Source organism: Saccostrea cucullata, unplaced genomic scaffold (assembly GCF_032062105.1).
Source record: "Saccostrea cucullata isolate Sc308-1 unplaced genomic scaffold, CSIRO_AGI_Scuc_v1 ctg3287, whole genome shotgun sequence".
NCBI lineage: Eukaryota > Metazoa > Mollusca > Bivalvia > Ostreida > Ostreidae > Saccostrea > Saccostrea cuccullata.
This window is the reverse complement of record NW_026941526.1, coordinates 20,464-42,956: the sequence shown is the minus strand read 5'-3', so window position 1 is coordinate 42,956 and position 22,493 is coordinate 20,464. Positions and strand designations below refer to the sequence as shown.

The 22,493-nt window shown below is 33.2% G+C and overlaps 1 protein-coding gene across 1 annotated transcript in view; it reads right to left on the bottom strand.

The window, feature by feature from the left end:
• Window positions 1-6,606: 6,606 nt before the first annotated feature.
• LOC134257998 (uncharacterized) overlaps window positions 6,607-22,493 on the bottom strand; it is a gene marked incomplete at its 5' end in the record, with an annotated part of 31,162 nt that continues 15,275 nt past the window's right edge. Inside the window, 3 exons of the mRNA XM_062740563.1 lie at window positions 6,607-7,322; window positions 11,770-13,233; window positions 21,082-21,276. Of these exons, the coding sequence (XP_062596547.1) occupies window positions 6,607-7,322; window positions 11,770-13,233; window positions 21,082-21,276 (2,375 nt within the window). The remainder of the gene's footprint in view (window positions 7,323-11,769; window positions 13,234-21,081; window positions 21,277-22,493) is intronic.

The window sequence follows — 22,493 nt, the reverse complement described above, 5'->3', positions numbered from 1 at the left end:
ACCACATAAAACCTTACTACAGCGTGTTGTTTTTTCGTTAGTTTAATCCCACATAACAAATTATAAACTAGTGCTAATTGTAACGGGGACCGTTACAGATGTTCCCCAAACGCTCCCCAACTCCCTTTTGGTGCCATATTCCCTGTAAGCTTCATTAAATAAGACAAACTCAATGCATCTGAGATTTTAACAACATTTACAAAGAAGTGTACAAAAATCATTTAAACTTTAGCATTGCACGCTTGCACATGTGAATGCATGTGCATCATGACCATATCATCTTGTCTACACAATCTATATTTTTAATACACTGAATATTAAAGTATTTAATCCAAAATTATTAAAAAATACGCTCATTCAAGTGTATGTCTGATTTTACTTATTCCACGTACACGCACGTGCATACATGAGCATGATGACCATACCGTCTTGTAGAAGTCCATTACATCTATATATGTTCTAAATTCCACCCCGTTTGGGTGAAAACTAAGGGAGTTATAGCTGTTTAAAGTTTCAGCCAATCAGATTGCAGCCCATGTACACGCACGTGCATACATGTGCATGGTGACCATACCTACTTGTAGAAGTCCATTATATCTATCTATGTTCCAAATCCCATCCTGTTTGGTTGAAAACCAAGGGAGTTATAGCTGTTTAAAGTTTCAGCCAATCAGATTGCAGCGCACGTGCATGCACGTGTTTTCATGATAATTACTTTATTTCATGTTGTAGGATATCCTAATGCAAGGCTATGTTCAAAATTTCAAAGGATTTCGTCAAAAAACAAGAAAGATATTGAGACTTTAGTTGCAGCCAATCAGAGCTAAGTGCACGTGCATGCGCGTGAGATCTTGCTATTTTCACCATGTCGTCATGTCTATACTACTAATATATCCTCACATTATGAGTTTCAAAGCATTTCATCTAAAAATAGAACAGTTGTGGCTATATCTATTATATTGGTCATTTCACGTGTTGCACGTGCACGCTCTTGCAAGCACGTGCGCGCAAAATGACCTTGATTCCGCAAATCTACATAACATGTCTACTAACCCTAAAAAGGTTTTACCTACATCATACGAACAGTTTACAAGATCATTCCCGGACAAAAAAGTTCCAGGAAGAAGAAGAAGAAGAAAAATAATAATAACTAGAAAGTCTGCTATTGCAGGCAATAGCATATGTCGCCCCGTATTAGACAAGACTTTCATTTTTATCATCACTAAAACAAAAGTCCATAAGCTAAGTTTGAACAACCATTGAGTTATATCAGTCCTTTCCATTGGAAACGGAAGACCTTAATTCGGTACATCCCACTCATTATTTTTAGAATCGGTAGGAGAAGAAAGTAGTGCAGGAAAATTACAAGTTCCTCAATTTGCCGACTTGCATAAAAGAAATCTGGCAGATGTACTGAACTGAGCCTCATACTTGTTAATTGGCAGTATCTTTCCTATGATAAAAGCTTGGGAAATGTAATTTATGAAGAAGATCAGCCGAATTATTTTGTGTATTGTAACGCCAGTGAGAACTCTGAAATTTCCCTCTTTCACTTTCATTTTAGAGGTTCTACCGAAGAACGAATCTGACATGCCACCATCAATTCGAGCATTTCTGCATTGCAGAGAGCTGATGTGTGTTATGAGATAATAAATCATGTGTGAACTTTCTCAGTTTAGCGGAATCATGAACATTTTCGGCGAGATGAATGTTTTGTATACAGTGGTGATCAAGGCTTTGCGAACCATCAGGAGCGGATCAAAGAATTTATGAATGAATAAAAACTATGGAAATGACGTACCAATTTTTTAATTTATACTTGCACTATCTAATGAAATGAATAATATACAAGTGATAGATATACAAGAAAACGCGAAATGATAATAAATGCAGCTGACAATCGTTATTTTTTTTTTATATAGATAAAATAAAATATTTATAAATTCAAGAGACAAAACAGAAGGAGAATGAATGATGGCAAAATATCACATGACCGGAACTGAATTTTATGAATGAAGATTTTAAAAAGTTACTTGTAAGTTGTATATGTTATATCTGTGTATTCTACTTGGCTGTGTGCTTCAAAAAAAGGGGGGGGGTCGTCTTGAACACAGTAAATAGCCATAACGTTCGAACGGTAAGTACTAGGGCTTTCGTATTTCAAATATGTAATCCTTGTGAAAAGAACTTTTATTGGATACGACGAACTTTGACCCTTTGACCTAGACCTTGGAGAACACATGTGTACATCTGAATCTTTTTTTCTGTTTCGTTTCTATGGCAACCGTGAGCGACTCATTACAATTATTTTGAAAGTAGAAATCACTTTGACACATTGCAAGGAATAAACATTGAAAGTTTGAAAACGATTGCCTGAGTAGTTATTGAGAAAATCGAAATTAAAGAATTTTAACTTTCACCTGGTTTCCATGGCAATAATCGATTATATGAAAATTTTGAATACGAGTTGCAGAACTACAGATACTAATCATTAAAATAAGAAAAGTTTCATGACGAACGTTTAAGGGACCAGAGAGAACACTCTCGGACAAAATTTGTCGCTTTTTACAGGTTTCCATGGCAACGGTAGACATATTGGAACTGAACGACCTCACTGCACAACTACAACCAGTGATCGTCCTTTAAGGAAAGTTTCAGGAAGATTGTCCCAGCCATCTCCAAGAAACAGCCTGGATAAAAAAAACATGCGTACAATATCAATATGTCGTCCCCGACTTCGTTCGGGGCGACATAATAACTCCTGAATTTTTCTCATCAATAACTCCTGAATTTTCCCCTTCAATTCGAGCATTTCTGCATTGCAGAGAGCTGATGTGTGTTATGAGATAATAAATCATGTGTGAACTTTCTCAGTTTAGCGGAATCATGAACATTTTCGGCGAGATGAATGTTTTGTATACAGTGGTGATCAAGGCTTTGCGAACCATCAGGAGCGGATCAAAGAATTTATGAATGAATAAAAACTATGGAAATGACGTACCAATTTTTTAATTTATACTTGCACTATCTAATGAAATGAATAATATACAAGTGATAGATATACAAGAAAACGCGAAATGATAATAAATGCAGCTGACAATCGTTTTTTTTTTTTATATAGATAAAATAAAATATTTATAAATTCAAGAGACAAAACAGAAGGAGAATGAATGATGGCAAAATATCACATGACCGGAACTGAATTTTATGAATGAAGATTTTAAAAAGTTACTTGTAAGTTGTATATGTTATATCTGTGTATTCTACTTGGCTGTGTGCTTCAAAAAAAGGGGGGGGGGGGTCGTCTTGAACATAGTAAATAGCCATAACGTTCGAACGGTAAGTACTAGGGCTTTCGTATTTCAAATATGTAATCCTTGTGAAAAGAACTTTTATTGGATACGACGAACTTTGACCCTTTGACCTAGACCTTGGAGAACACATGTGTACATCTGAATCTTTTTTTCTGTTTCGTTTCTATGGCAACCGTGAGCGACTCATTACAATTATTTTGAAAGTAGAAATCACTTTGACACATTGCAAGGAATAAACATTGAAAGTTTGAAAACGATTGCCTGAGTAGTTATTGAGAAAATCGAAATTAAAGAATTTTAACTTTCACCTGGTTTCCATGGCAATAATCGATTATATGAAAATTTTGAATACGAGTTGCAGAACTACAGATACTAATCATTAAAATAAGAAAAGTTTCATGACGAACGTTTAAGGGACCAGAGAGAACACTCTCGGACAAAATTTGTCGCTTTTTACAGGTTTCCATGACAACGGTAGACATATTGGAACTGAACGACCTCACTGCACAACTACAACCAGTGATCGTCCTTTAAGGAAAGTTTCAGGAAGATTGTCCCAGCCATCTCCAAGAAACAGCCTGGATAAAAAAAACATGCGTACAATATCAATATGTCGTCCCCGACTTCGTTCGGGGCGACATAATAACTCCTGAATTTTTCTCATCAATAACTCCTGAATTTTCCCCTTCAATTCGAGCATTTCTGCATTGCAGAGAGCTGATGTGTGTTATGAGATAATAAATCATGTGTGAACTTTCTCAGTTTAGCGGAATCATGAACATTTTCGGCGAGATGAATGTTTTGTATACAGTGGTGATCAAGGCTTTGTGAACCATCAGGAGCGGATCAAAGAATTTATGAATGAATAAAAACTATGGAAATGACGTACCAATTTTTTAATTTATACTTGCACTATCTAATGAAATGAATAATATACAAGTGATAGATATACAAGAAAACGCGAAATGATAATAAATGCAGCTGACAATCGTTTTTTTTTTTATATAGATAAAATAAAATATTTATAAATTCAAGAGACAAAACAGAAGGAGAATGAATGATGGCAAAATATCACATGACCGGAACTGAATTTTATGAATGAAGATTTTAAAAAGTTACTTGTAAGTTGTATATGTTATATCTGTGTATTCTACTTGGCTGTGTGCTTCAAAAAAAGGGGGGGTCGTCTTGAACATAGTAAATAGCCATAACGTTTGAACGGTAAGTACTAGGGCTTTCGTATTTCAAATATGTAATCCTTGTGAAAAGAACTTTTATTGGATACGACGAACTTTGACCCTTTGACCTAGACCTTGGAGAACACATGTGTACATCTGAATCTTTTTTTCTGTTTCGTTTCTATGGCAACCGTGAGCGACTCATTACAATTATTTTGAAAGTAGAAATCACTTTGACACATTGCAAGGAATAAACATTGAAAGTTTGAAAACGATTGCCTGAGTAGTTATTGAGAAAATCGAAATTAAAGAATTTTAACTTTCACCTGGTTTCCATGGCAATAATCGATTATATGAAAATTTTGAATACGAGTTGCAGAACTACAGATACTAATCATTAAAATAAGAAAAGTTTCATGACGAACGTTTAAGGGACCAGAGAGAACACTCTCGGACAAAATTTGTCGCTTTTTACAGGTTTCCATGGCAACGGTAGACATATTGGAACTGAACGACCTCACTGCACAACTACAACCAGTGATCGTCCTTTAAGGAAAGTTTCAGGAAGATTGTCCCAGCCATCTCCGAGAAACAGCCTGGATAAAAAAAACATGCGTACAATATCAATATGTCGTCCCCGACTTCGTTCGGGGCGACATAATAATAAGAAACAGAGTAAAAACAATATGTTCCCCAACTTCGTTTGGGGAACATAACAAGTCACTGATCGCAACACACTTGTCAATATGACGTCATTTCTTTCAACGTGACGTAGTTTGTATGCAGTGAGAGACAGATCCAGTAATATATTCCCAACAAAATATGTATTCTCTAATTAAATGAAATATTATTTACAGATATTCTATAGGCCAATAACTTGAATTTAATGTCTTCTTCACTATTGTTTTAATATATTTTCTGTATATTACGTATTTAATTGATACTGCCGTGTATTAGTATGTAAGTACATCGGATGGTAATGTGGGGGGTCTTAATAAATCGATCTAGTGCAAGGGCATACACTCTATGGATCTAAGTAAGCTTTTATATTTCAAGTACTGAACTATTAAGGTATCTGAAAAGTGCTGCGATCCTGATGAAATCTTAAAAACAATTTAATTATATCAATACTTCATGCCGCTGACAACATTCGGTCATACAAGTATAATTTTAACAATGAAATTGCAGAAATTAGACAGGATCGCAGCAACTTAGAAACTACAATGCGTGTTGAAAATATTTATATACTAAACTTGGAAATTTAACTTGGTTATGCCCTTGCACTAGTGATATTTATATGTAACATCATTACTCCAGGTCATTGTGTTAAAATCGCGTGACTGCAACATCACGTGACTAGTCTAAATATAAAATATAATGGTCCTCTATATGTAGTTATTAATCATAATTACAATTATCCAATATAAATAATGTACTAAAAATAATTCTCTTTAAAAACTGCTGAGTACATAATTTCATAAGGATTTTGTTATGGTTTTAATTACTAAAGAAGAAGATGTAGACCCAAAGTAAAGATTAAGAATTTCTATCAGCTGTTCACATGAAGGTTCTATATTAAGAAAATGATAACTTCATTAGGAAATCATAATTACTTGACATTTTAACAGAATTTCTTGAAATTTTTTCAGATAAATTTTTTGCTAATACACTAGATGTTGACAAAATACGTTTGTTGTTGTTTTGGTTTGATAAATTTTGAGATGATTAAAAGTGTAATATTAGTTTTGGGACACCCTGTAAAAGAAGATACACAAAAACACAACACTAAAGAATAGAATAACAGACACCGATAAAAATAAAAGACACAAAATCAGAAAATAGAAAAGGATAATAGAAGACACAACATTAGAATACAAACGTTTTTTGGTACAGATGTCATGTACACATAAAATAAGCTATTGGACAAAACTTCTAAAATATAACCCAGTTTCAATGATGATTGTTTGAAATAAATTACTCACATTAACTATGTATTAATAAATGGTAATTTGAAATATTAAAAAACTAGTAAAACATTGTATTAATCCACAATGATGTTCGAATGAAACATTCATTACTTCGGATGTTTTTATTAAGCCAACAATGACTTTCTTTTATTTCTGAGTGAGATATGACGAACTCGCAGAAGATTTTGTTTGATATTCTTCTTTTATTTCCTGAACTTCTCTTTTCAAGTGTTCAACCTCTGTCTGAAATGAAGATCTTAAATTCTTTTGTTCATTTCGAAGGTCTGTTAATGATGTTTGCATATTCGTCATTGACATTTTTAATTCTAACAATATTGTTCCCAAATTAACTTCAGACATACCGCCAGCATTCCTCTGCAGTAATAAGTCTGAATTAGGAGGTTTTTCGGATGTTTTAGGGTTGTTCATAGAGGCCAAGGAGGTACATGGTTTTAATCTATGAGGAAGACCAAAAGAATCTAAAATTCTAGTCATTGGTGTCACAAAACAGGACCCTTTGGTTGTAGAGCCAATAGCCATCCCAATACAGCTTAGTGTCTTATCAGGGTTGATACAAAAAACAAAGGATCCCGAATCACCAGGTTCAAAAAACATACCGTGGGGAAGGCTTTGAATTTCTATTTGGTTACACATATGAACAGGCGTTTTATCCGGCAATTCTCCAGTGTCGTCCACAAAGCGGATATGCGCTCCATTATAATACAGACTTCCAATAGTGAATCCTGTTTTACTCCCGTATTTAATAACACTGTCCATTTTTTCTGGAATTCTACTGCTTACTATAGTATCTGGAATATTAACAACCTCTCCAGTAAATACGGGTGATATATTTGGGTCAAATCCTGGAATTAAAATTAAAAAAAAATTAAATAATATTTTATTTTGTAATTGCTCAATTTATTTATTCATTATTCAAGTCGATAAAACAAGGATACCAGCAGTCTTATTTAAAATCATCATTTCGTAAAGTCACCATTTGTATGGTCGATACAATGTCATTGTTAACACATTGAGTCAATTGATGACTGATTTTTTTCATAATAATTGTTAGTCTTTTAATTGACATTGACTTGACGACGGTTTTTTTCGTTATGTCCCGATCATGACAAAGAGCATTTTAAATTAGTAGTTTAGTTGAAATTGGTGAAATGCCTCTATAAACAAGAGGCCTCTGAGTCACAGCGCTCACGTGAGCACATCGGCTAGGAAAAAGCACATTTCAGAATAGAACTGAAAGTTTAGTAACGTGGGAGGGGGGTTGAATTTAACCCCCCCCCCCCCAGGGGATCATCATTTGAACGAATTAGAATCTACACTACATGGGGATTCTTCCATATAAATATTACTAATGATGGCTTTGAAGTACTTGCAAAAAAGATTTTAAAAGGTTTCCCTATATATGCCTATGTACATGTAAAACTTTTAACGGCCATTTTGGCCCCACCCTACCCCCCGGGGTCATGATTTGAACAAACTTGAATCTACACTACCAGAGGATAATTTTTCCCCGGGACATTATTTGAACAAACTTGAATCTACACTACCTGAGGATAATTTCACAAGAGTTTCATATTTCCTGTCTTAATGGTTCTTGAGAGAAAGATTTTTAAAGATTTTTCCTATATAAAGTCCTATGTAAAGCTTTGATCGGTCATTATGGTCTCACCCTTTCCCAAGGGGTCATGATTTGAACAAACTTGAATCTACACTACCTGAGGATGATTCCACATGAGTTTCATCTCTCCTGGTCTAGAGGTTCTTGTCAAGAAGATTTTTAAAGATTTTTCCTATATTTTCCTAAATAGAACTTTGATCAGCCATTATGTCCCCCACGCTAGCCCTAGGGATCATGATTTGAACAAACTTAAATGTACACAATCTGAGGATATTCCACATGAGTTTCATCTTTCCTGTTCCTATGGATCGTGAGAAGAAGATTTTTCCTATGTACATTTGTATTCCTATGTAAAACTTTGATCGGCCATTTTGACCCCCACCCTACCCCCGGTGTCATCATTTGCACGAATTTGAATCTACACTACCTGAGGATGATTCCACATGAGTTTCATTTTTCCTGGCGAAGTAGTTCTTGAGCAGAAGATTTTAAAAGGTTTTTCCTATATTTTTTTTATATTTCTATGTAAAAATTTGATCGGGCATTTTGGCCCCGCCCTACCCCCGGGGCTCATGATTTGAACAAACTTCAATTTATACTACCTGAGGATGCTTCCATATAAGTTTCATCTTTCCTGGCACAGTGGTTCTTGAGAAGAAGATTTTTAAAACATACCATTAAATTTTTACTATTTCTCAATTATCTCCTCTTGAATAAGGGCGTGGCCCTTCATTTGAACAAACTTCGATCCCCCTTACCTAAGGATACTTTGTGTCAAGTTTGGTTAAAATTGGTCCAGTGGTTCTTGAGAAGTCGAAAATGTGAAAAGTTAACGACAACAACAACGACGACAACGACGACGACAGACAACGGACAAATTTTGATCAGAAAAGCTTACTCGAGCCTTCGGCTCAGGTGAGCTTAAAAGGTAAAAAAGTAGTACTTAAACTGTAATGACCTCATAAAATGATACCCTCTCCCGCTCCCACATGAATATACTGTCAAAACTCATACAGGTATTTTTTTTTTTCAACCGTCTTTCTGATAAAAACTAAAAATAGATTTTGTACAATTTTGAAAAGTTTTTGTATGTGTGTAATAAACTTTAATTCAGTTGTTTATATGAATATATGGTTATTTGTTGATTAACGTCCCGATCAAAAAATTAACCATTACATAGAGGCGTTATCATTCCCCGGTAAAGGACTTCAAATTCAAACCATTACTCAGTACTCAGGGCAGTGAGAGAGTTTTCTTTTGTGCCAAAATCTACCTCATCTTAGTTTAAAAGTGTCGAACGCTTTGCGAAGGAACAGTTGCGACCTATTCTTTTTAATGTAATATGTCAAACACCACCGGAATTAAATCTGCGACTGATCACGTGTTAAGCACTTTAGAATCTGAGGTACCGTGATGGTCATTTATTAAGTAAAAGAAATGCAGAGCGCTAGCGATGGATACTTAAAATAATAAAGAAGTAGTGAAGAATGGCTCTTAAAATACGAAGGTTGAACCAAAAGTAATGTCACAACTTTGATAAAATTGCTATTAATCCACGTTAAGCAACAAAATTATACATAATGGAAGCTTTATTTATTTTAAATCAGACCTGAAAAATTTAAATCAATATAATGTACACTTTCCAAAATATTGGATTTTACACAATGTGCGTTTATGGTAGACACTGCACCAAAATACAACGTTATATGACGGATACGCACCTAGCTTCATACTTTTGAGCGTTTCCCTTTCGATTCATTAAAAAAAATATATATGAGTTATTATCAAACAATTACACAAATTCCACTTTCTTTAAGGTTTCTTGCTACCATTATACACTCACTTTTTTCATAATTAAGCCCTCTGTCAAAATATTTTGAACAGTAGCTTAAGACAAACTAAAAATTCACATGTCACTTTAAACATCTGTCATTTTTGAAAACGTCAGACACCATTAAGCATTTCTGTTTAATCTCCTACCCGGTATCTTTTGGTCTTTTTGTCCTCTGTTGATAATTTATTGACCAATCACCGGTCCAAAATTGCTAAAACTATCTAATAAAATGTCTTCTATTTATTTAAATTCTTTATTGTGTAAATCTGGGTAATAAACGTACCTATTACTTGTTATGATTCCAATATTTTTGTCCCCCGTTTTAACGAAAACGGGGACCATTAAATCTCATTTGTATGTCCGTCAATCTGTAAGTCTGTCCTTCTGTCCGTTCGACACAAAACATTTAAAATTGCCAATAACTTTTGATGAAGTGGAGCTATCAGTTTCAGATTTCACATGTGTATTTCTTGTGACAAGACCTTTCATTGGGTAAACTTCACAAATGTTATTCTTGTTATAAGGCTTTATATTTGATACCAAGAAGTTTGACCTTCTGGTCATGACTTTGACCTTGGAGTTTTGCGTATTTAAAAAAAAAACAAACCTTGAGCATAACTTTTGAAGGATAAGGGCTAGGTTTTCATACTTTACATATTTAATCCTTGTACCAAGACCTTTCATTGGATATCAAGAACTTGAACATCTGACCTTCACCTTTATGTTTGACTTACTTTTTAAAATTTTAACACTGGTCATAACTTTTGAACAATAAGGAAGAGATCTTTCATAATTCTCTTATGTAATACTAGTGACGAGACCTTTCTTAAGTAAACAAAATTTTTCATCCTTTGACCTTAGAGTATGACCTATATATATCTCTTTCCTTTCCTTGGACAAAACTTTTGACCTTGACCTTCGTGATTAATCTTATAATTTTTAAAAAATCAACTTAGGTGATAATTTTTAAATGACGTATGATAGGGCGGTTATATTTGCCTCAATATGTCATAAAAAATGACATCTCACCCACAAAAACAACGAAAGCGGAGAACCACAATTCTTTGAGTTTGCTTGTTGAAGGAAAAATGCATTAAAACTCTTGTCGAGACTTTTTTCTCTCATTTCGATCATCCCTCTGTTTAATTTGTTCAACAGAGTAAAACAACAATGTTTATGATCACAAAAACCAGTGCCGTCATTTAATTTAAAATTAAAGACTACGAAAATGGGAGGAATTGTATCTTTTTAAAAATTCGGAAATTAGGTGCGTTTTTATAATATATTTTTAATGTGTTAGTCTTTTTCATTCTCTTAAAAAATAAACTTTAAAACGCAACGTTCCGTTGTGACGCGGTGACACTTTTGCACTATGATTTGAACATATATAAAATAAATTCAAAAAACAACTTTAAATGAAAATTTCAATGTTAATGAGATTTATATTCGTGCATCTTGTATTAAAAAATATAACACCAAATATAAAAGATATGAACACTTTGACATTACTTTTGGATCAACCCTCGGAGGTGTCCGATCAAAACGTAAAATAGGAGATTTTTATAGGTACTATGAGGTGTTACAGATGCTATATCGGCAAAGAAAAACGTAAACATTCGAAAGGTCTCGCATGTCTTTGCCTATATTTCCTGCTTTTAGCAGAATGGTAGAAAAAGATACAAAACAATAATTTTAAAGGTCAACAAATGTAAAAGATATATTTGCGATAAATTTGTATCAAAAAGTTGTGACAAAGGTATCAGAACAGAAAAAAAAAATATCTTACTGAATTATCATACATATTTCAAAAAATAAAAAAAATATATATACTTAAACATACCTGCTGAATATAGTTGATGAGGTAGGGTTACAGGAAATCCAAATTCGTTTATAGTTTGATCAAGTTTTATCAAAGCAGCATCAACTGATTTGATATCAGATGATAATGGAAAACATTTATCCACGATGGTGCCACACACTTGAAAATTATGCTGATTTTTATCAAAAAATTCTACGTTTAAATCAGTATCTATACCCAGTAAATAGTTCTGCATGACACTATTTGGTATTTTTAATTCATCTGTGGAAAACACAACATGAGCACATGTTATTAAACCAACTGAACCATCTGAAAAATCAACAAAACCCCCAATGCTTCCATTTCCAGGCGTGTTAATTCCTCTGGCACGACGAATATGTCCTCCAAAGTCTATAGATCTACCACTTCCAAAAGAACAATATCCCTCCTGTACGTCTACATCAAACCCATTGATTTGTTTTGGGAACTCTCTTTCTCCTAATGGTATGTGTCCTTTATGTAGACACAACAGACTAATGCATGGTTTTTTGACAACCCTGTGCTTTCCTGTTGAATACCCTGTTGATTTAAATGGGGATGCTGATATCAGGGAGAGGTTGGAATGCTTATTAAGGAGTTGTTGCGCTTCTTTTTCTGCAATAACAGGTAAGTTTATCACGGAACAAGAAGCCACACTGGAACTAAAGACAAATTTTGCTTCATCAGATGGTTGTGTATAGTTATAAAGTACTAGACTAACCCCCATGGCTTTTTCGGGGATTCCGTCTTTCATTTCTATAATTCCTTTGTATGTCATCATTATTACAAGCCAATTTTCTTGACTGCATTCATAACAAAACGATAGACTGATTGAATTTTTTCGAAGCCTTGGAAATCTGCTTAAAATCATGCATTTCGCTGTTTGCAAGAGGGTGTCAATAAGGACAGAATTAATCTTCTTCCCTTCGAAACGTTTTTGCAAATTAAAATCAAAATTGAATATGTATGACCTAACAAGCTCTAAAACTAATATGTGGTTTTTGTTCTCAATAGCGTGATCCATGCAAATATCAATAATCAAAGAAAGGGGTTTTGGTTTGAACTGAATTATTGCTTCTTTGGTATATGCAGCAAATAAAGTGGATAAAATGGATCGACATTTTGTAGAGTATGTTTTTTGGAAGACTTCATCACAGTCCATCATCCAGCTCAAAAAATCATCAACGTGATTTTGAGTAAATGGTTCAAAACCTTTAAACTGCTTTTCGTCCTTACTTAAATCCAGACCTGAACAGTCCAGGTAATCAACTCTCTGAATGATGTCCTTATATTTAGTTGTTTTATTCTGACCTCTATGATACTGATGATATTGTTGAGAATGCGTTTGTTCAATATATAAATAATCAATTAGTTTTTGGATTCTAATGTCGGCTTCTCCATCATTTTGTCTGAGTTGTTCAAGTTTTTGGTCAAAAGACAATAGCTTTCTCTGAGGTGAGGTCCACTCTGCAATTAAAAATAATTTTAAAAAATGATTTAATTAATTACAGTACCGACCAGACACAGATTTACACCAGACCGATTCAATAGCGGACCACAGGTTCGTTTCCCGGTATCGCTCTTGGTCCTCTTTGAGTTCACTATCAGAAATTTGGGGACCGCTCTGGGTGCGGTCCTTGTTCGTTTTGAGTTCGCTCTGAATCTGCTAAAGCGAACCCAGTTTCGCTTTCTGGGTTTGCTGTTTGCCCTCAAGCCTAAAGCTTATATTGCTTCAATCTTGCCGCAAGTAACTCCCGCCCCTTGTATATTTCAGAACAAGTAGTGAAATTGATTATCATTCTTGATACTGCGGCGATCCGTACATGCACACGTACACTGTGCATGTATAAAGTGCCACTGTGGTGCAGGCTAACATTCGACATAGGATACCGATTTTCTACATTTCCCTCGGAAATTCGATCTCGAGAAATTGGCATTTATTTTTCCTAACTTGTAACGCAAAAAAAAAACATTAAAGGAGAATGAAATGGTGTTGAATTTATTTTGAATGACTGGGACGAAGTACGTACTGATGAAACTGGCGAGAGCATAAAAAAAAGAACATTTTCAAATTCTTGCGTTAAATAATTATAAGAACTATTTTATTTTCAATTTGTTTTGCTAAATTCAGGTCTAAAATTTTGTTAGACATCAAGTGATTTATGGCTGATAAGATTGTCTTATCTATAATTTAACTGAGACATATTGTACACGTAGTACAAAAGTTGTTTTATATAACAGTTTCACATCTAGGTTAATAATACATATTGAGCAGATTATTTATTTTGAAAAATCTGATAAAAACTTTTTCTTTGTTATACTCTCAGATATCAGGAGGGGGATCGGGACCCCCTGGAATTTGCAAGGTTATTATATCTCCGGGGTCATATGGAAATCAGCTTGTCTGTCTGTCTTTAGACAAGATTTTGTCCGGACCATTTCTCAAAAACTAAAGGATTTGTCTGAAAATTTTTACACTTATAATTCCCCATATGAAGGCTTCAACCTGGTAATTTCTTCATGATTGGCTTTTTTTAATTTATTGTGTTGTTTTGTTTGGCTCACAACTAGAAAAATATTAGACTTACAATCATCAAACTTTGCCAGTTTATGCAGCTTGGGTAGAAGATGTGGTGCGACTTATTTTCTTAGGGCAATGTGACCTTTAATTCAAGTGAAATTATCATGGACTGGTCAAGGAGAATTAAATAACAGAAAATTGCATGGCAAATTAGAGAGAAATTAATTACTTTAGTGTAAGGTGGTAATTGTAGAAATTCTCTGATCAAGAAGATGTTATCTATATATCTTGGGAACAGGGTTTAGGAATCAGGGCCCGTTTTACAAAGGGACTTACGACTTAAGACCAAGTATAATTATTCATGTAACTTTTTAGCTAACATTACATCGAAAATTATTTTAAACATTTTAAAAAGTATGTTGTAAGATATTTTAACACAGACAATTTAAAAGAGAATTTTTAATTTTGCAAAATTTCACAATAATCTGAATTTTTTGTTCTTAGTCGTAAGTTCTTTTGTAGAACAAGCCCCAGCCTTTAATTGTTTAAGTGACTAGCCTAACCTATTTAATGAATTTGACAAAAAGTAATTCAAACTAATATGATATTGTGTATAAGTCAAAGAATGAGTGCACTTAAGCTATGAGAGTTGGATCCTGATGTTTTGCGCAAAACATAATTCCAAAATTCATTAAAGAAGGATTGCACTTAAGCTATGAGAGTTGGAACCCGATGTTTTGCGCAAAATAAATTTCCAAAATTCATTAAATTTATGTTTAATAGGTATCAAACGATGTCTTAAGATCAGGTTTTGGTGTATTATATTACATGAAAGTATTAAATAATGCCGAGCGACACTATCTTTTGAGACGGGGGTCTTACAGTTTTGTCTCATTTCTATTGTTATTCATATGCATCCGGTTTTCAACGACTTTGTTTACTTCGAGCCGCAACTTGACCATTTTTCTTATTTGCACAGAATGTGTATTTTATTTTAAACCTATACATATCCAAAGGACAATGTTGGTCAAGTTGCGGCTCATATCTAATTTTTAAAAAAATGTACCTAAACTTCGCTCGATCGAGTTAGCTACTAAATCAGCAAGTCACCGAGTGTCAGCCCATGTGACCCGTTTAATATTATAATCACTTTTCTCACGTGACATTCATTTTGTCAGTCGTTGGAAAATTCTTTTTATATCTACATGTACTTCCATTTTCAAAACATTGAAGATCATTGCGTACAATTTATTGGCGTTTTAAAGTTTACGTTGACTTCTTTCACTATAGTGTTTTTGTTCGGAGCATTTAAAAGAAAAGGGGTATTATTTTGGCGATTACATGCTGTACTCCTAGCAGTGGCGGATCCAGAAATTTTGAAAACGAGAGCCCGACCATTTTTAGGTCTGGGTAGGAGCCCACAGTCACACCTAAAAAAAACTAAACTTTTTATTTTATTTCTCCGTTACTAATTAAATTAGTCCACAATCATTATTCAAGATGATTACGATTAAGTGAAAATGTCATTTTTTTTTAAATACACTGTAGGTTCGAACACATATAATTAATTTAAGATTTAGTTAATTCGCTGCTTGACAGCAAATACTACATGAGTAGTGAGATTTTAAGTATTGCAATTTAAAAAGAACGTTAGATAGAGAAAATTATGCAGTGCTTGATAATGTAGAAGCCGAAATTCATTTTCTTTAATGCATTGTCCTTTGTACTCTGAATAAAGATCAAAACTCTTTTGAAAATTATCTATGCCAGTAATCAAATGACATGTCATTTATGGATTTATTGTGTGTACTTATTTCAGATTATTCTATACAGGTTGCAATTTATTTTTCATTTACACCAAGACAGTCCTTTATGTTCAGAAAATAAAAATGTATTTCAGTGTCATTTTCATCTACCAATAATTCTTTAAAAAGACACTACAAACCTAAGCGTACAAAATGCAGACATATATTTATCACAATTTTGTTTATTTTTATGAACTTTTTGTTTTTCTCTTAATGTTCTGCTCTTTACTAAATTTACATACTTAGGTGGATACAAATTGATGAAATTATATGCATGGTTATAAATCATTTATTTTGAGTACATAATGAACACAAAACCCTCCTCTCCGCCTTTTTCATATATAATGTAAATCAAATACGGAAAACCATGTGCTTATTATCCATTTCCTTGCGATTTAAAAGTCTCCGCCCCTTTGCTGCCACCTTAAAATCGAAAGCGGTCCAGTTCAATTTTCCAGAATTTATGGCTTAAGCATGTTCTTTTCAATAGCGTTGTATGTAATTATAGAAATATGCATGACAAAAAATTCTAGAAATAAATATCAAAAACATATGCTTGCACATTAATCATAGATTAATTTAGCGATATATTGTAATGTTAAGCTTAAAATGGGTAACCGAAAAGGTTCCAAATAACGTCCTTAAGTGCAGGCATTCTTTATGTTTTATAGGTATTAAACAATGTCTTAAGAGCAGGTTTTAATTTATTACATTACATGAAAGTATTAAATAATGCCGAACGACACTAGCTTTTGAGACGGGGGTCTAACAGTTTTGTCTCATTTCTATTGTTATTCATATGCATACAAGTTTTCAAAGACTTTGTTTACATCGAGCTGCAAATTGGCCATTTTTCTTATTTGCACAGAATATGTATTTAAATTTATACATATCCAAAGGACAATGTTGGCCAGGTTGTGACTCATATCTAATTTTCAAAAAAATGTCCTCAAATTAGGGTCGAGATAGCTACTAAATTAACCGGTCACTGAGCAACAACGATTGATATTATAATCACCATTCTCACGTGACCTTCTGCTGTTCGATACGCTAACGCTTTCACTGAAAATTTCATTGTGTTTAAGTCTCTGATGTGACATTATCTATCGTACTTCCAACTTCAAACTATAGGAGACTTTTGCGAAAATTTTAATATGGTTTGAAGATAATATGTCTCTTACTTTTCTTTATGCTTTTCATTAGGGGTGTTTTGAAAGAATTCTGGTATTGACAGTGTCATTAGTAAGTACATGTATTGCTTATGTCGCCTTTGTATCATGGTCTGCACAGCGAGACATTTACCCCATCCCTTAACATTAGAATCATTTAATAATTGTGCACCATGAAATCAACACGATCTCTCTCTCTTCTCCATTTCAATTCGCAATGCGAAAAAAGCATATGTGCTAATGTTTACATTCCACAACTATGCAGTTTAAATGCCTCCGCCTATTTGAGGATACCTTAAAATCGAAGTTCCGGAATTTAAGGCTTTTACATGTTCTTTACAATTACATTTTCTGTAGTTATAGAATATGTATGACAAAAAATTCTTGAAATAAATATCAAAAGCATATGCTTGCACATTAATCATAGTTTAATTTAGCGTTTTTTTTTTTGTAATGTTAAGCTTAAAATGGGTAGCCGAAAGGTTCCAAATGACGTACTTAAGTGCACTCATTCTTTGAAATTGTATAAAAACTACGTTGATATCGTTTAATGTAATTTAAACTAATTATAATATGTGTTTGGGGGGATATTGGAATCAGCATGCCCATTCTCCCTGAGCATTTCAGATTGAAATTTTAAGTCTGATATAAAATCCAAATAAATAATCAAGAATTGGTAACCTTACTCAAAATAATGCATCAAGACAACAAAAGGTTTTTTTTTCATTACAAATATTTGTAACAAATTTATACAAAATCTTTGTTTACAAAATTAATTTAGTCTTAGCTAGCCAAGGGTTTTTGATACGCTACACTCCTCATAATCCCTTGGCATACGGTGTTTATAACAGTTGGGGTTTTTTTCTCGACCCAGTCGACCATCTGCAATTGTTTTTTTTTTCTTTTTGTTTTGTTTTGTTCTGTTTTTTTAGAAATGACGATATTTGCGTTCGGGATACTTCTTGACTCCTTAATCTCGGAAATGAAAAACGCAAGTAAAAAACGATTCGTAAGATAACATGCAATACTCTATGAATAGCTATGGTGTAATCCAATATCTTCTAAATATGTCATTAAGAATACGTACTGGAGCTTCAGATTTGTACTATAAATAATAAATTCATAAAATAATTATAATAATTATAGATGTAATAATAATAAATAATAGAGTTATATTTCTAACATTGCTTCTTAATTATTCTTCAAAAAAAAACTTTATTTTTTTTAAATACGCGTCTTTATTTCTGTCAACGATGCAAAATGATTGATTCGAGATTAAATGACGTGTCTTTTGACTTTACCATTTGCGTACTTAATGAGTTCAATAAAGGAGGGCTAGCTGTTTCATTCATTTCTATTAGAGCATTTCTTATCTGTATCATTTGAAAATTAAACAGAAGAACTTCTGGTCAGTTTACATGTAACATAGCAGATGTCATTCGGTAGTCAGCCTTCTATTTCTAAACTCGATTTTTAAAATTAAGAATATAAAGTGACAAATTTCAGAACATCATGTCTCACATGAAAGTTATGTGTGTTTGAAGGGGAGAGGCATTTGTCAAGATATAATGCAACCAGTTGATGATAATTTCTCATAATTAATGCTTTACCACAGGAAATGTTTGTTTTATCAAATATTATAATAAATGGGAAAAATATAAATTGTGAATTGGCACCTACTCTGGAAAACCCAGCGTGGGGTATTTGTCCCTGTTGGACAGTTCCAGTTAAATTTATATACTAAAGCAAGTAGAAAATTACCTTGGACCCCCTTCAGAAAATGCAGGACCCCCCCCCCTAAAGGTTTTAAAACTTTTGGCTATATTTTGTTTGTTTGTTTGTTTGTTGTTTTTTTGTTTGTTTTTTTTTCTTGTTAAGAAACTTCTGGGTTGGATTTTTTTGACTGGCGTGGAGCATACTGGATAAAAATTCTGGATCCGCGCCTGCTATGATCTCTTCGCATATTTGTACAACTACCGCCATAATGTTGGAGAGTAACCAAGATTAGAGTTATATCAGATTTCTTCCCCTATGGAAATATATTCAGTATTTATATCAAAAATATTAATAACAGTATATCTGAATCAACAAAGTTATGTAAATTCATCCATAATATTAGTTAAAGATTAAAATTAATCATATTATATAAGAAAAATTGTCAAATATCCAATATTTTTGCAGAAAAAAGCGAATTGGAAAATCAGTTATGCTTTTTCTAATTGAAAATTGATCAACAAATATATTATAGGTTAAAACAACGATAGGGATCCAGGCATTCAGAGATATATGTACTGTCATGATTTTTATTCTTATTTGGTATTTGTCTCTTATATTTGTGTCATGTTATTCTATACTACATAGTGTAAAAGGCTTTTGCTATCATTGCAAGACACCACAAATCACGTCTTAACTCATAACATGCTAATAAGCATCATTAAATTGGTATCTAAGGCTGGTGTGTTATTTTTTCTCCTGTTCATCAGATCAAACGCAATGCTTGTGGTTTCTTTTGATCTTATGATCCTCGCTTGTCAATTCGAGGTAATACGACCCTTCAGATCAAGATAATACATCTTGATTATTTGAAAAGAAATATGTATCTATAAAGGACACTTGTCAAGCATAAATGAAATTTGTAGTAACCAGAAAGAGAAATGTTTTTATACTCAATCCTTTTAATTTATTAAATTGATAAAAAAAAATCAAACCTCTATACAAGTTCACAATTAACATTTAATTCTTAAAAGAAGTGAAATGAGAAACAAAATAAATGTTTTATAATAGATCCTTTCCAAGTTATCATACTTAATAAGCATGAAGAAACATCTAATTCTCCCTGATTTTAAAGAAGTCATTTATTAGATGAAAATTCACTTTTCTCTATGTATTCAGCATATCCATAATATTAATAATTACATATGAAATAACTGAAAAAAAATGGCTTCGACTTATCTATTTCCTTTTTGTCCTACTCTTAGGGCCCCGTGGGGATCCGGGTTAGAATAGGTCCTCAGTGCCCCCTTGCTTGTCGTAAAAGGCGACTAAATGGGGCGGTCCTTTGGATGAGACCGTATAAACCGAGGCCCCGTGTCACAGCAGGTGTGGCACGATAAAGACCCTCCCTGCTCAATGGCCCTGAGTGCCGAGCATAGGCCTAAATTTGCAGCCCTTCACCGGCAATGGTGACGTCTCCATATCAGCGAAATATTCTGGAGAGGGACGTTAAACAGTATACAATCTAATCTAATTCTACTCTTAGGAGGGCAATTCTAAAACGGGTCAAATTAAAAAAAAACAGATAATTTTTTTTTCAACAACATTTTTGACTATGTGATTTTAAAATGGTGCACAATTCCATTAAATTCCATATTAAAATCTCTCTTTGAAACATGGGTATGTTTCCTTACACCTGTACTTGAATATACTTGGATGCCCCTTTACCAATTATTGTTTAAAAATGATCCCAGCAGAACTGAAAAAATGTGACAATGTGAGAACTTTTAAATTGGAATGATAGACAGATTGACAGACACACGGCATTAAGTGGTCAGATAAATTCCATTGGTTTTAAAGCTTGGATAACTGTACAAACGGTGGTTAATAAAGATGCACAATAAATAAATGGGAGTTCCTAAAAATTCTTAGAAAACCCTGTATACAAAGACCACATAATTTTATATTTTGTCAATCATATACCTTCTCATCTACATAATACATGTTTTAGAATACTTGTGTAATACTTGTACAAAAAAAAAGAAATGTTTTTTTAATATGCAGAAAGATTTCAATAAAAGAAATATTTATATCAAATAACATGTACCCATTTTTTTGGTCCTCCATCTCTCTTCTATATTTATCTGTTTCTCTGTATCCTCTTTTTCAGTCTGTTTCCATATTTCTTTCTGTTGATAAAGGCTTGATTTTAGCTGGATACCTGGTTTGTCGAAATTTTTATTGGATTCACTAGGCTTATCAGAACTCTCTCTTTCAGGATCCTCCTCCTTCACAAGAGTCCCTAAGCAAGAGTAATGAAAGAAAACGTGAGCAAGCTCCCCCAAAACTCAAAATCCGAAAAATCCTAGAAAAAATAATGTAATTATAATGTATAAGTAATATGTATATATACACATTGTTTCCGAAAAGTCTGCAAATTTTGATGAAAATATGTGTAGCGATTTATGAGGAGTTGCGCTGAAAAACTGTTCATCTCTTTATCCCAGATATACCAAAAAATTTAACGTAAAAAAGGCCGAAATTCCAAAAAAAGATTCAGAATTTCCTGGTAATATACACATCTATACACTGTGTCCTAAACATTTGCCAAATTTAACCTAATTCTGTGTGGCGGTTTATGAGGAGTTGCGCTGACAAAAAAGGACTGACGGACTGACTGACATTCTGATTGACTGACTGACGTATGAACGGGTCAAAAACATTATACTTAACGCAATTTGCTGCGTAGGGTATAATAATTCTTTAAGTAAATACTGTTCTGTGGCATTATATTCCAGAATTCCAGTACAAATGCAATTTTATTATATTTTATACTAGTAAGATCTTAAAAGGTACGCCGCCACAGTCAGAGAGGAATCCTACCTCTTAATAGCACAAATAAAAATTGAAAGATAATAAAATCAATAAGATATTTTCTGAGTTTCAGTGGAATAAGACATACGGTTGGTACATGTATGTGATAAAATCTACTACACTAAGTTCAATGCCCATTGAATTTTTTTTTAATTTACCACTTGACCAACTTTACGTCATACCTTTAAGTAAAGCTCAAAAAATGTCTTTGTCTTTAATAAGTGTCTTTATTTATCTCTTTAAAGAAGAAGGTAAAGTTTCAACACAAATTAAGCCCTATATTTTTCTAAAATATGAAAGTTCATTCTTTCTGAATCAAAGGAATTCTCTGCAGTACGAATATACAAATGTTTTTTTTTTCTCATATGACCTCCTAAATGCTAATTGCGACGTCATTAATTTGTGCAAGTCTTTAAAGGTCGCAGTCTCGCAAAAAGTGTGCATGGACCAGTCTAGCGTTAAGCAAATTTCATTATAAAGTCAAACATTTTGATTTTAAACTTTAACACATCTTCATAGACACACGCTACATTTGTTTTTTTTGCGCTACATTTCGAAGTCTAGGATTAATCTTTAGATATAGATTATAATTTATTTAATTTTAAACATTCAAAACAATACACAAACATTTACGAGAGTCATCAA